The sequence below is a fragment of the Mustela nivalis genome, assembly GCF_964662115.1.
Source record: "Mustela nivalis genome assembly, chromosome: 9".
Classification (NCBI taxonomy): domain Eukaryota; kingdom Metazoa; phylum Chordata; class Mammalia; order Carnivora; family Mustelidae; genus Mustela; species Mustela nivalis.
This window is the reverse complement of record NC_139028.1, coordinates 7,607,603-7,622,202: the sequence shown is the minus strand read 5'-3', so window position 1 is coordinate 7,622,202 and position 14,600 is coordinate 7,607,603. Positions and strand designations below refer to the sequence as shown.

Genomic DNA, 14,600 nt, shown 5'->3' with positions numbered 1-14,600 from the left:
CTAATCTCCAATTAGGTTCTGTTCCGGGATCCCACTGGAATTCTACGTGCCTGTCCCCTAAGATCCCATAAATTGTGGTCCAGTTTCCCAGTCAGCCAAGGAAAGCACATGGGAAATCTTGCTGAAGTATGAGTAAGAGCCAACGAAAGGGAACATATTTATCTGCCTCGAATGCTGTGACCTGAGGAAAGCAAGTTTCATTACAGACAAATCAGGAAGGAGGTGCAGATTGCTTTTTATGTCACTCTGGAGTGGAGGTCTGCCATTGATCATTAAGGCCATTTCCTGCAATGCACTCACCAAAGTGATACTCACTTCGGAGTGGACAAAACTTAGGAAATGGCCAAGGGGAGCTCTGCTTACACTTTACCCTCTCAGCATTTATTTGTATTAATTTCTTTATAGGGCAGTATAGAGACATGAGACCACATTGAAAAAGCAAAGCTTGTCATCCTGTGGCCTTGGGTCAAGAATAGAGATAGTGCTGCTCATGTCAGTTTCAACCTCCAGTGGCCAAGGGTTGGATCTGATGCTCTTTCAAGTTTTCCCCATAGCCTTTCTCAAGCTCAATGGCCAATAATCCCACAGGAGGAGATTTTAGGGCCCTCTCAAACTTCTGTTTTGCTATCTCTCCCCAGCCTGCTTCCTCTGCAAAAGTCACCACTTTGCCTGTGCATCTACCACCTCTTAGAGCTTTTGGAATCAGGCTCGAATTGCAGTGCTGATTCCTTCCATGACCACATATTGTTTACAGGAAAACTCTTCTTCGTTATGCCTTGCCAGTCATAGTGACGGTTTCATCCGCAACCTGGACCAGGTTCGGGAATGTTCTACACATAAATGTGAGCAAATGTCTTCTGTATTGAGAGACATGTACATTCTGTAAATGGACTCTGTTGAAAAACCAATACATAGGGTACACTTATGTCCTGACCCAGGCACTTTATTTCCATCTTTCAGAAAATTGGTGTAACACATTGATTTTCATAACAAAGAAAGCAGTTTTGTGTCCTCTACCAAAAGACTGTCATAGTAAGCAATAAATTGCCTCTTTGGAGTGAACAAATTAATAAGATATTTTCTAAATTTCATAATAACAAAGACAGAACGATGTCTGTAATGCTAAGTGCATCCCCTAGTTGCAGGACATTGTGTCATGGACCACCTGAGCAATGACGCATGGCGGCCGGTAGTCTGATTCACCTGGCAACCTGTTAAAAGAAAGTCTTGCAAATGACAAGCTTTCAATAAGACACTGACAAGATGGCCAGGAAGCCCCCTTAGCTGGCTTTTTCAGGTGTCCAGACATCTAGTCAACCTACCTCACCAACTCATCACCATGCTTACTGGAGTAAACCCAATCTCTTCCTTCCCCCCTGGAGATGGGAGAAGAGCCACTCACGCATTTGTATGGAATTCTCATTCCCCCTCGCTCTTTCCCCACATGGCGCTGTCCGCAAAATAAATAAACAAATCTTTATGTCACCCGGAAGTTCCTGGGTCAAATTACACAACTCGGACAATTTTGGGTCACTACAGCCTTTTGTTTTTCTCTCCACCTTAAGCCTTCTGGGTTACCAACAGCTATCTAAAACTCATGTTGCTGCCATATTCTGTTGTTCTGCTTCATCTTCCCAGTAAAGTTCAGTATTTTTCCCTAAAGTTTGGTTTACCAGTATCTCCAGCGTCTATCTCCAGCTAGGGTCATGATCCCAGGTCCTGGGATCAAGTCCCACTCTGGACTTACTGCTCTACGGGAAGCCTGCCTCTGCCTCTGCCTCCCATCTCTTATGAATAAAAAAAGAAAATCTTTAAAAAAATTTTAAAAAACCATTTCTATCTTCCCACTTTTAAAGATTAATTCTAGGAATTATTGCTATAATTCCAAGTGTCCTATCTCTTTCTTTAAAAGTCTACTCCAGGGCACCTGGGTGTCTCAGTTGATTAAATGTCTGACTCAAAATTTTAGCTCAAGTCATGATCTCAGGGTCATGGGATTGAGCCCTAGTGAGGCCTCTGTGCTCAATGGGGAGTCTGCTTCTCTCCTTTTCCCTTTGCCCCACCCCCCTACTCACATGTGCACACACGTGCTGTCTCTCTCTCTCTCAATAAATAAATAAACAAATCTTTAAAAAGTCTTCTCCAAAGGGAGTTTGAGAAATAGTCCAGTAAGGGGCTGGAAGAAAATATTATGTTTTATTATATTTCATGTCATCCACTTAACTGTTTAGCTTTTCATGTTATTTATAATGTGCATAATAATTTAGAGTAGTAGAGTCTATAATTTATCAAAAATTTGCTTAAATTGGTGGTATGTACGCAAATATTTTTGTATGTATGTATGTATGTATTTACGTATTTATTTATTTTTGTGAAAGAGAGGTGCACAGTAATAAAAGGAGATCACTGCTCCAGGGACCCAAATATTTCCCCAAGTCCTGTTTCCTTCCATTCCCTCTGGGCTTCATTAGAACCCCTTAACACCAATCTTGTCCCTAAAACACACCCTCTGCAGCACCAAGTTCGAATGCTTAACTCGGGCCATCACTGCAGGCTGTACCGGGATGACCTTAGGGAAAAGGGTGGTGGGTCTCATGGGTTAGCTGTGTCACCTCCATGAACAGTCCTTTGTTCTGAACAGCTAGTGCCACCCACGTTTGCAATCACAGGCTCTGGCACCAGAGTGGGCATAGATCCCAGCTGGCCCCTCAGTAGCAATATGGCTTTGGGAAAGTTGTGTCATTTCTGGCCCAGACTTAAGGCTCATCCATAACGTGGAGGAGAAGACAGTGTGACCCTCAGTGGGCTGTTGAAAGGATCACGAGATGGTTTGACTCAGATGCTCCGAGGTACCCAGCACACAGTAGGCCCACAGTAGAACAAAAAGTTGTTCTATTTATCTTATCATTACTATTACTCATACTAACAAAACTGATCATTTGAGATGATTTTCAAGCGAAGTGTCTTTGCCTGGATTTCTAAGATTAACTTACTTCAAAATGAATTCTGCTCTACTGTGAAAAACGAGCTAACCAGCAGGTTTCTTCTGCGTCTTTTCTGAACTTTTTAGGATCCTCTCTAGAGAAAGGTTCTAAAGGAAGGCAAAGTGCAGAAATACTCTTGCTTCAAAGGATGTGTAGGAAATGATTAATTTTGCCAAAAAACAGAGCCTTGAACATAGAAGATGTTTGACGAAGCTCACTGTAGACAGTGTATCCCTCCAGGATTCATAAGTTGAAAACTCAATGTCCAAAGGGACATAACTAGGAGATGGGGTCCTTGGGAGATGTTTAGGTCATGAGGGTGGAGTCCTCATGGGCGAGATTAGTGTCTCCATAAGAGAGACCCCACAGAGATCCCTCGCCTCCTCCACCTTGGAGGTTATAGGGAGAAGATGGTCATCTGTGACCCAGGAAGTGGGCACTTGAACAGACACGGAATCTTCCAGGGTCTTGATCGTAGACTTCCCAGCTTCCAGAACTGAGAGAAATAAGTATGTCTTTAAAGCACCTAGTGTATGGTGCTCTTGTTACATCAGCCCAAACTAAGATAAAGCTTGCCTCTTATACTGAAAAATAACACAAATGTTAACAACAATTAAAAAAAGGAACAATGTGACCAATGACATGTAATGAACATCATCTCTCCTCTACAGAGCCAAGAGCTTAATTAGTTTCGGGCAACTCAGTAGAGTATGATTAAACCAAAGAGCAGCAAGATGTCTAAATGCTCAAGTCCTCTGCCTCCTAGTTTTCTGTCAAAACAAAAGAAAAGCCCTAGGCTGGTTTTGGTTGCCACCAAGCACAAAACAGCCAAATTCCAAATTAGAAAGCTCTGGGGTTTAATTGTGGATGTATGGAATTACATAGAAGCTCTCTTTGATCATTCCAAAGGATGTTTCCCTCAAAGGTTACAAATACATCTCAGCCTACCAACCATCTCAGGCCTACCACAACAATTATATATATATATACACTTTTAGCATTTTAAAATGTGTCTAAATTTCAGTTTCGGATTCAGTTTTGACTATTGTTATGGGCTTAGTTGGATGCCCCCAGATTCCTACATTGACGTCCTAACACCCAGCATCTCAGAATGTGGCAGTATTCAGAGACAGGATTTTTAAAGAGGTGATAAAGGGAAAGCGAGCTCACTGGGGGTGGGCATCAAGCCAACAGGACTGGTGTGCTTACAGGAAGAAGAGATTAGGACACAGACAGTACAGACTGAAGGACAATCGTTTGAAGACAGAGTGGAGAACACAGCTATCTGCAAGCCAAGGAGAGACGTTTGAAGAATCGAACCCTACTGCCACCTTGATCTTGGACTTCCAGCGCCCAGAACCATGAGAAAATAAATTGCATGGTGCCTAAGCCACCCGGCTGTTGGTATTTTGTTTACGACAGCCCATGACTCAAAAATTTGAGGACCTCCCCCCCAGATTTTATCCTGAAGTTCTGTTTCAGCTTCAGGGGCTTGTGTAATACTACTGTATCAAGGAGGGAGGCTCCTGCCATTCCCTGCACTGGGTCATTGAGACACTGCACAGCTGTCCCCAGGGCTGGCTACATAATTTACAAGCCCCATGCAAAATGAAGATATAGGGCCCTTTGGGCAAAAACAGGGAGGGAGTGTTTGTTAAAGGTACAAGCTCATTTCCTCCATGGTCTGTCTTCTGAAGGAGCATAGCTGCTGTTTTCTATTTGCATTTAATGTCATTCCAAGCAAATAAAAATTTTAAAATGTGATTATGGGCATGATTCTTGCCATTCATCTTCGCAGGGTGCAATGTCAGTGTTAAATAATTCACGCAGGGATTCCACAGCTGGGGCACACCCACGTGCCCTCTTCTTATCAGAACCGTGGAAATCCTGCACAAGACCAGCTCTGCCATCTTTACCTCACCTGGGGACTCACACATATTCCACCGACCCTGCCTCCCTCGGCTTCCTGATGAGTAAGGAACTTGACAGGATCAGGAGCCGGGGGCTGCCTTTCTTTCCCATCCCTCCTAAGTCACCACTTCCAAGGCTTGGCTAACACAGGGAGTTGACATGAGTGAGAAAGGACAAGACAGGGTTCTGGGCTGCTCACAAGAGGCCACCACCTCCTGCCGGTGCTCAGAGCAAGCTCTGGTCTGTAGGGAAGACGAGCTCTGGTTGACTCGGTCATAGACGTCACGTGGTCAGCGAGTCTCGTTGACCACCACTCACGAGGTGTCCATTTCCATGCTGTGCTCACCGGGCAGGGCGAGCAGTACATGCAAATGAGGAGGCAAGGAATGGTGGATACCCACAGTGGGCTGTCCCCTCCGCTATGTACGTGCTCCACTGTCCCACCTGTTATGTCCCAATAATAGGTCCATGATTAAAAGAGCGAGACTGATACAAAGCGAAGGTCAAACAAAGCTTTATTTCGCACCAAGCATCAAGAATCAAACTGACCAGCCAGGGCCGCTTTTCTTACTCCTTTACGGACTAGCTTTTAAGGACATAGGCCATGTGGTTGGGCCTGGTCATGCACAGGTGGCCAATGAAATTGTAACACACAGAGAAAGCTGCACAGTGATGCTAGGTGACCAATTGAATTACAACTTACCTTTTAGTAGATATTTGACCTAGCCTATCACCTTGGTTAGGATTGGCGCCCAAAAGACTCACAAAGGGCGGGACCCATACTCCTTGGTAGCTAGGGAGACAGTATGCAACCCTCCACTGATCAGATGTCTTACCTGGCCTGACCCACCCTTGTATTTGGGCTTTGTTACCTGAGGTTGATTTCTGGGATTTGTTTTTAAGTAAGTCCCCTGGGAGAAGGGGAGCAGGGACAGCTTAAGGGTTAAACAACAAGGTTATTGTGTAACCTCAATGGAAGCCTCTGGCTAAAATATAAAAATAGAAAATAGGTCCTTACACCACCCACTTCGCTCAAAAAACACAAAGTAAAAAATAAAACTGAGTAATTCCTAGGCAGTGAGAGAGAAGCACACTGACTTCACCTTAGAACCCTTCTGAGGGCGGTGCTTGGTGGGGGTAGGGGGGTGTGAGGGGGTTAGGGGTGGATAATGGGACCTCTGAGGGTGTGGCCAAAGGGCAGGGCCCTTTGGGAAGGGGCTTTCTGGGGGAGGGGCCCTTCTGGGAGCAAAGCCCTGGGTGGGGGCATTCCCTCTGGGGGCAGGGCTGGGAGCAACCCCAGAAACCTGGCCCACAGAGAAGCTGGTCCTGTCTCTCCCTCTGCCCCCTTTCCCCAGGGACCCCTAGGCTTTGGAGACTAAAGTCAAAATTAAAGCCATATGTCTAAATGGTTCATACTGTGGTTGGGTAGTGTTTTTAACATATTAATTGACTGGTTTTTCTCAGTATTTGTCAAACCTTTCCCAACTCAAGGCTTTCTCTTAAGCAGCAGCGCAAGGCTGGCCCTTCAGTTGGGTCAAGCTGTTTGGTGATTCTCTGTAAAAACCCACCCTCTTGCGCTGCTCAGGAGGGCAGTGTTGCATCCTAGGATAAACATAAATATATATCAAATGTGCTTACAAATTATATTTATATGTATACATTCAATTCTATGTTTACATATATATGTATAAAATAAAAATAAAAATATTGTTTAAAAGGCTGTTTTCCAGGGTGCCTGGGTGGCTCGGTGGGTTAAAGCCTCTGCCTTCGGCTCAGGTCATGATCCCAGGGTCCTGGGATGGAGCCCCGCATAGGGCTCCCTGCTCAGCGGGGAGCCTGCTTCTCCCTCTCTCTCTGCCTGCTTCTCTGCCTACTTGTGATCTCTGTCTGTCAAATTAATAAATAAAATCTTTTAAAAAAAATGCTGTTTTGCAGGGAACCTGGGTGGCTCAGTCCTTAAAGCGTCTTTTTTCCACTCAGATCATGATCTTAGGGTCTTGGGATGGAGGCCCACATTGGGCTCCCTGCTCAGCAGGAAGCCTTCTTCTCCCTCTCCCACTCCCCCTGCTTGTATTCTGCTCTGTCTCTCTGTCAAATAAATAATTTTTATAAAAGAAATACTTTATTAAAAAAATATATGTAAAATGCTATTTTGCCCTCTATCCTGATAAGATTGAACACATTCCTAACAAGAGATCTTCCTTGACTCCGTGATAAAAATTTAACATTGTCTTAATGAATCCTCACAACATCCGCCTCCCCAACCCTTCTCAGATGTTACAATTAAGGTTCAGTGAAGTCCAAACACTGAGCCTGAGGTAATATACCCAGTATGTGGCCTCTTGGCATAGTCTAGCAGCCCAAATTGGGGGCGAGGGTGTTTGAGTGTCGTTGGCCAGGATGAAAAAGCTGAAAGATGAAAAGAAGGGTAGTCTTGCTTTTTGGCCCCAACAAAGAGGATTTAGAAAGAAAGAGACCTGTCGCCCAAAGGAGGAGGCTCCCCACTGATCCCGGCTGGGCAGGAGTCAGAGCAGAAGGAAAACTCCCATCACCAAGGAGAATGGGCTTCTCCTTCATACAAAAGCATAGGATCCCTCTCACTTGATAAGTTTCTGTCCCATAGTCATCCCCCTGTGCCTGCCCCATAATAGCATTCACAGGAAATGGCTGAGAGATACATTCAACTTGCAGAATTATAGCAAATAAAGTAATCTTTGACCCATCCTGGGAGCTTCTGATTACTGGGAGGGGCCAAGCCATCCTAGGGCAAGTGCACTCATTTCAAGAACCAGTAACATGACTCCAAGAGTATCATAAGGGCTAGTGATCATGACTGGTCCAGAAATATTTCTGGGAGTGCCTTTTAACATCCCTCCCATCATTTCTTCTCATCTCCAAGGGAATGGTACTTAGGTATTCTGAAAGAAATATGCATGACTAGTAAACTGTGTGTGACCCCTGCCGCCTAATTCATCCCTCACCAGCAATTAACACTGATGGTTTGAAGGATGGCTACTCCTCTGGCAGGGCAAGAGCTGAAGCAGAATGTATGGGGCGAGGCGACTCTTCTCCCTGGATATAAATAATTAAACCCAGTAGCCACCCTTCCTGCCTGGCCACTGTCATTTAGGTATGGCTGATTATCCCTAAATGGGAATGAGATGGGGGCGGGGGTGGGGGAGGGAAGCAGGTGACGGTCAAAAAAACTACAGTAGCTGCCACTGAGGGTCCAACCTGGCATTAGACTGAGCTCAAGTCCTGATTCCATCATATACGAGCTGTATGAACTTGGAAAACTGAGTTCAACTCTCGAAGCATCTGCTTTGCCCCCCCTTGGAGTGAGAATAGTCAGTAGTATTGACTTCACAGGGCTTATTAGGAGGATTAAATTAGATACTGTTCATTTAGCACAGTTTCTGGCCTATAGAAGGCACACATAAAAGTTGATTATCGTTTTTATGGACCTCCAACTTTAAGCCTTCTATAAAGAACCAAATGATATCTCTGAAAAATACCAACTGCCTACAAGGTTGTAGGGAAAGTGGTATCTATGTTGACCTGATTAGAAAAAAGTGGAAAATCTCTCTTGTTTAAGCCTTGTTGAAAATTTTCTAAACTCTGTCCGCTCTTCTGCTTTAGTAATTAGAACAAACGTTGGAGACTCGTGGTTTTCTGATAACTGAGTTGCTCGTTGTAACGCAGGGCAATTCGACATTAGTGTTTATTTAAAAAATTACCGCAAATGAAGATAAATGGTGAGACGTGCACTAAATTTGATGAAAATCCTGACGTGAGTGTTTCTTCTTGGGATTCTCTCTCTCTCTCTTTTTTCTCCTATGATCTGAGAGCGGATTACATTCTACTTGGGTGATGGCTCAGGTCAAATGTGTGGTTTTTCAGGTGCCTAGCCTTTCACAGACAATCTTGGAAGAACCATCATTTGTCTCTGTAAGAAAACGGAGGGAAAGATGTGATTTTAACACTCAGCCTACAACAGTTCAACAATCTACCAATGTGAATTTGTGAATTTAGAAACGCTGAGCAGGTCCCCCTTCTAGTAAGGAATATCTCTCCCTTTTTCTTATAATACCTGAGTTTCTACAACTGAGCAATCTACTCTTTTGTGTAAAACAGCTTCCCAGGATTGTTTCTCCTTTAAACACAAGTGAACTTTGGGGATGGCACTCAGATCCCTTTCTTTTATTGGACAACTGTGGAGCAGGGGTTGGGTGTGTTTCAAGAGGGAAAATATCCACAAGGGGACAGAAAAAGGACATAAATGTACAAAATCCCATTTTCCAAGAATGTAAAAAGCTAACTTCCAGGGGAGCCTGGGTAGCTCAATTGCTAAGCATCTGCCCTTCAGCTCAGGTCATGATCCTAGGGGCCTGAGAATCCAGCCCCGTGTCGGGCTCCCTTCTCAGAGGAAAAACCTGCTTCTCCCTCTCCCACTCCCCCTGCTTGTATTCCCTATATCATTGTGTCTCTGTCAAATAAATAAATAAAATCTTTAAAAAAATGTGAACTTCCAATATTTATTTTTTTTTCCTTTGCTCTAAATATCTCAATGTTCACTTGTTGAAAGCAATTGATTGAAGCCCTGGAAGAAGTGGTAGATTGAAGCACTCATCAGAGTTGTTTGTGCTGCTTTGCAGGGGTATGGCTGCACTAAATTATTTCAAGAAGTATTAATTATCTAAGTCACTCAGAAGAAGCCATTTACCTATTTGATTTTCTTTTTTTGAAGAGAATTTTTTTAAAGATTTTATTTATTTGTCAGAGAAAGAGAGGGAGCGAGAGCGAGCACAGGCAGACAGAGTGGCAGGCAGAGACAGAGGGAGAAGCAGGCTCCCTGCCGAGCAAGGAGCCCGATGTGGGACTTGATCCCAGGACGCTGGGATCATGGCCTGAGCCGAAGGCAGCTGCTTAACCAACTGAGCCACCCAGGCGTCCCCCTATTTCATTTTCTGTGGTTCTTGATCCTTCCCCCAAATTCTCACAGGCCTCCACAGCTGGCACAGAGTCTGCTCCCATAACTATAATCCCTGTCCCATACTCTCACCTCCATCATACATCGTACATACCTGATACAACCCCACCTTGGTAAAAACCCAACCCTCTGTCCACCCTACATCTGCCCCTGGCAGCTGAAGGTGGTTGGTGAGAAAAGCAACGATGCTGGAAGCTTTCACATTAAATTCTTTTTTTTTAAAGATTTTATTTATTTATTTGACAGAGAGAGATCACAGTAGGAGAGAGGAAGGGAAGAGACCACAGAGAGAGGAAGGGAAGCAGGCCCCCTGCTGAGCAGAGAGCCCGATGTGGGACTCGATCCCAGGACCCTGAGATCATGATTTGAGCCGAAGGCAGCGGCTTAACCCACTGAGCCACCCAGGCGCCCCTTTCACATTAAATTCTCAGCCACAAATCCAAGTATGTTTCTCTGACCGACAGAATCTCCACTCTTCTCGTGAAATATATTGACTATTTCACATCTACTTTCCTCCAACCTTAAGCCAGGGCTTCTCAACACTGGCCACACTTTTGAATCACCTGGAAGACTTTAAAACACAGGAGTGCCCACCTCCAGAGGATCTGATCTAATTGGTGTAGAACCAATTAGATTAATATCCAATTAGGGTCTGGATATAAGTGTGCTTTTAAAATTCTCCCAGTGATTCTAATGTACAGCCATTTTGTTCAGAGTGAGAACTGAACACCTTCCATCAGATACAGCTGATGACCGACCATTCTGATGACTTCACTGAGAAAAGTAAATTGAGGGCACCTGGGTGGCTTCAGCTCAGATCATGGTCTCAGGGTCTTGGGCTCCCGCATCAGGCTCTCTGCTCAGCAGGAAACCTGCTTCTCCCTCTCCCTCTGCCTGCCTCTCTGTCTACTTGTGATCTCTCTCTCTTTCTCTCTGTGTCAAATAAATAAATGAATAAAATATTTTTAAAAAAGAAAGAAAAACAAACTGGGTGGGTGTGTAGGTGGCTAAGTGGTTAAGCGTGTGAATCTTGGCTCAGGTCATGAGCTCAGGGTTATGAAATCGAGCCCCACGTCAGGCTCCATGCTCAGCGGGGAATCTGATTGAGATTCTCTCCCTCTCCTTCTGTCTCTTCCCCCTGCATGTGTGTGCTCCTGCTCTCTCTCTCTCTCTCTCTTTCTCTCTCTCTGTCAAATAAATCTTGAATTGAAAAATCGGTAAGGAAAGAAGACCCACAGAATCCCACTAAGTTTACCTGGGTGGAACCCTTACTCCAATCCCTTCTGAGTGAGGACAAGCCCCTCCACTTGGGGTTTCTTCTCATTTCCCTGATCTCTGAGTATGAATGTGCTCCAGGACCCAACCTCAGACTTCTCCTCTGTCTACACTGAGTCCTTGGTGACTGTCCCTCTTCTACCATCTGTCTCCTGATGACTCCACATCTCCAGCTCCAGTCCAGACCTGGATTTTGAGCTTTCTTCCACTGCCTGCTTTCCAGATCTACCTAGATGAGTTAAACCCAACATGTTCAAAACCAAGCTCTTATTCTTCTCGAGCTCTGCTGGTCTTGCAATAGCTCAAACAGGAAACTGTAGAGTCATTCTTGATTCATCTCTTTCTTTCACTGCCCACGTTTAATTCTTTGGTAGAAGCTGTGGATTCTATCTTCAAAATATATTCTAAATCTGACCAGTTCTCCACACTTCAGTTACTCCCACTGTGGTCCAAAACACCGTCTTCTATAGCCTGAGTTATTGTAATAGTCTACTATCTGGTCTTCTGGATTCCATTTTTGCTCTGTTCTAGTTTATTTTCCACTCAGCAGTTAAAGCAATCCGTTTAAGACAAAGTCAGACCTTGTTATTTCTCTGCTCTAAGATCTCTAATGGCTCCCCACTTCACTCAATACAAAATTTAGTCTTACAAAATTTAACACTCAACTTCCTTCTCAATTCATCTCCTACCTCTTCACTCAGCTGTCTCTGCCTCCGCTCACCAGCCTCCTTAGTGTCTAACAGAGTACAGCAAGTGCGTGCCTCCCTTGGGGGGTTGCACTTGTTTCCTCTTCTTAAATATACCCGTCTTGTTCTCTGAATCCACTCAAGGATCTGCCAATGTCTTTTTATCAGAGTAATCTCCCCTAACTGCACACACAGCCAGCACCAGCACCATCACAATCAACATAGTTTCTGTCCCTCTCTACTTTTGACTTCTTATCAACAGCTGACATATTATATATTTATTTATTTACTGTCTGTTCTCTCTCTTCTATTTGAATGCATGTGCTATAAAAATGGTATCTGTGGGGGCTTTTTTCCTGATTTATTCTGTGTTCAGAAGAGGATTTGATACATAATACTCAGTACATAATTGTTGAACGAATGAATGAATCAATGGAAATATCAGGTTATCTCAATCATAAGAGAGATTTCTCTCAAGCATCTTCTATAGTATTGCCCTATTTCATTCTCTGCACCTCTGGGTTGATTAGTAGGTAAAATCATCATGTAAAATCAGTTTGAGCAAGGTTGGATCCTTAAGCTTCTATGTCACCTAGGACTCCAAATGTCACGGTGTACCATGCACATTTGCCTCCAGCCTTCTCCTCCATATTTTGGTCATGGCTCAGCAGCTGTGGCATCGTTCAGCTTTCTTTTCCCCTCCCCTGTCTCAGTTCCAGGAGGTCCTCCTTGGCTTTGGGCCCCCTGCATGTGGGTGATGAAGGCAATGTAGGGAGAGGCAGCAGCTTCCCTGACTCACCCCTGCTTTCTCCATTCATACTGATCCAGTAATGCATAGCCTGTGCAGTACAGGGCTGGCCAGGTCAGTCTCTACCACCTTAGGACCGCATTTTTGTTCCCTGCGGCAGCTTGGGCATTTGCAAAATCAGAAATTGTAAAAGTACAAACAGGAGACAATATGCCATATTTTATGGATTTTAAGATGCCCCACCCCTCCCATTTTCTTTCACATCTCCAATGTCAGGAATTGTCTTATAGTTGGGGCTGAGCAGGTGGAAGTCCCTATAAAGTTACCACAGCTTGACCCTGTGCCATGTGGTTACTGCTCCTAGGGCACAACTGATCATCTACATCCCTTGGCATGCCAAGCCACAGGCCTTTTGAGGACCATTTAAAGAAAGAAAATAAACTGGTTATTATATGAAAATCTCAGATAAGGAAAAAAAAAAAGAAAAAAGAAAAAGAGAAACCCCACCAGCATCAAACCAAGCAGAATGGAGGGGTGGCAATTTGGATGACCTCAGAATACTTTTATAAGAAGTGCAGCATGCAAAACAATCTTGAGAAAGAAGAACAAAGCTGGAGGTATCAGTTTCTTGGATTTCAAGATATACTACAAAGTTATAGTAATTAAAACAGTAGGGTACTGGGAGAAAATATACGCATAAATCAATGGAAACAGGATAGAGAGCCCAGAAATAAATCCACAATTATATGGTCAATTAATCTTTGACAAAGGAGGCAAGTATATGTAACAGAAGAAAGTCTCCTCAAAAACAGTGTTGGGAAAACTGGAGAGCCATATGCAAAAGAATGAAACTAGACCACATTCTTTTACCATACATGTAAAGAAACTCAAAATGGATCAAAGATCTAAATGTGAAGTGTGAGGTGTGCCTGTCTTGCTCAGCCTGTACAGCATGTGACTCTTATTCTTGAGGCTGTGAGTTTAGGTCCCACATTCAGTGTAAAGCTTACTTAAAAAAAAAAAAATTAAATGAATAAATGAGAGACCTGAAACCATAAAACTCCTAAAAGACAATAAGCAGTAATCACTTGGAGATTGGTTTTAGCAACATTATTTGTGGGTATGTCTGCTTAGGCAAGGGAAACAAGAACAAAAATAAATTATTAAGACTACAACAAAATAAAAAGCTTTTGCACAGTAAGGGAAACCCGCAACAAAACCAAAAGGGAACCTACACAATGGGAGAAGATAGTGGTGAATGATAAATATAATAAAGGATTAATAACCAAAATATGTAAAGAACACACACACACACACACAAAACCCCCAAAAAACCCAAACCCCAACATATAATCCAATTGAAAAATGGGCAGAGGACTTAATAGACATTTTTCCAAAAAATACATACAGACATCCAATAGACATGTGAAAAGATGCTCAATATCACTCATCATCAGGAAAATAAAATCAAAACCACAGGAAGATCTATCACCTTATACTTGTCAGAATGGCTAGTATTAAAAAGACAAGAAAGAACAAGTGTTGGCCAGGATGTGGAGAAAAAGGAACCTCTGTACATTTTTAGTGGGAATGTAAATTGGTGAAACAACTGTGGAAAACAGTATGGAGGTTCCTCAAAAAATCAAAAATAGATTTACCATATGCTTTAGTAATTCTAGTACTTGATATTTACCCAAAGGAAATAAAAACACTTGATTCAAAAAGATATATGCCCTCCTAGGTTTTCTGCAGCACTATTTATAATAGCCAATATATGGAAGCAGTTCAGGTGTTTATCAGTAGATGAATGGGTAAAGATATGGTGTATATAGATATATAATGGAATATTATCCAGCTATAAAAAAGAATGAGATCTTGCCATTGGTGACAACATGGCTGGATCTAGAAGGTATTAGGTTAAGAGAAATAAGTCAGACCGAGAAAGGCAAATACCATATGATTTCATTTCCTTTTTTTTTTAAGGTTTTTTAAGATTTTATTTATTT

General features: G+C 43.3%; 1 protein-coding gene and 1 long non-coding RNA gene across 6 annotated transcripts in view; one reads left to right on the top strand and one right to left on the bottom strand.

Moving 5' to 3' along the window:
- LOC309841112 (conserved oligomeric Golgi complex subunit 2-like) overlaps positions 1-14,600 on the top strand; it is a 680,432-nt gene that overhangs the window by 40,786 nt on the left and 625,046 nt on the right. For 2 of the 4 annotated variants that reach the window (XR_014298931.1, XM_082684012.1), the window contains one exon: positions 4,196-4,363. The exons of the other annotated variants lie outside the window; for them this stretch is intronic. Coding sequence is in view for 1 of the 2 variants with exons in the window: in XM_082684012.1 (XP_082540138.1) it covers positions 4,196-4,349 (154 nt within the window). In the remaining variant the exon portion in view is untranslated. Of the gene's footprint in view, positions 1-4,195; positions 4,364-14,600 lie in introns of those variants that run through there. 4 annotated transcript variants of the gene reach the window in all.
- LOC309841120 overlaps positions 1-14,600 on the bottom strand; it is a 209,377-nt gene that overhangs the window by 46,403 nt on the left and 148,374 nt on the right. The gene's annotated exons all lie outside the window — the stretch shown is intronic.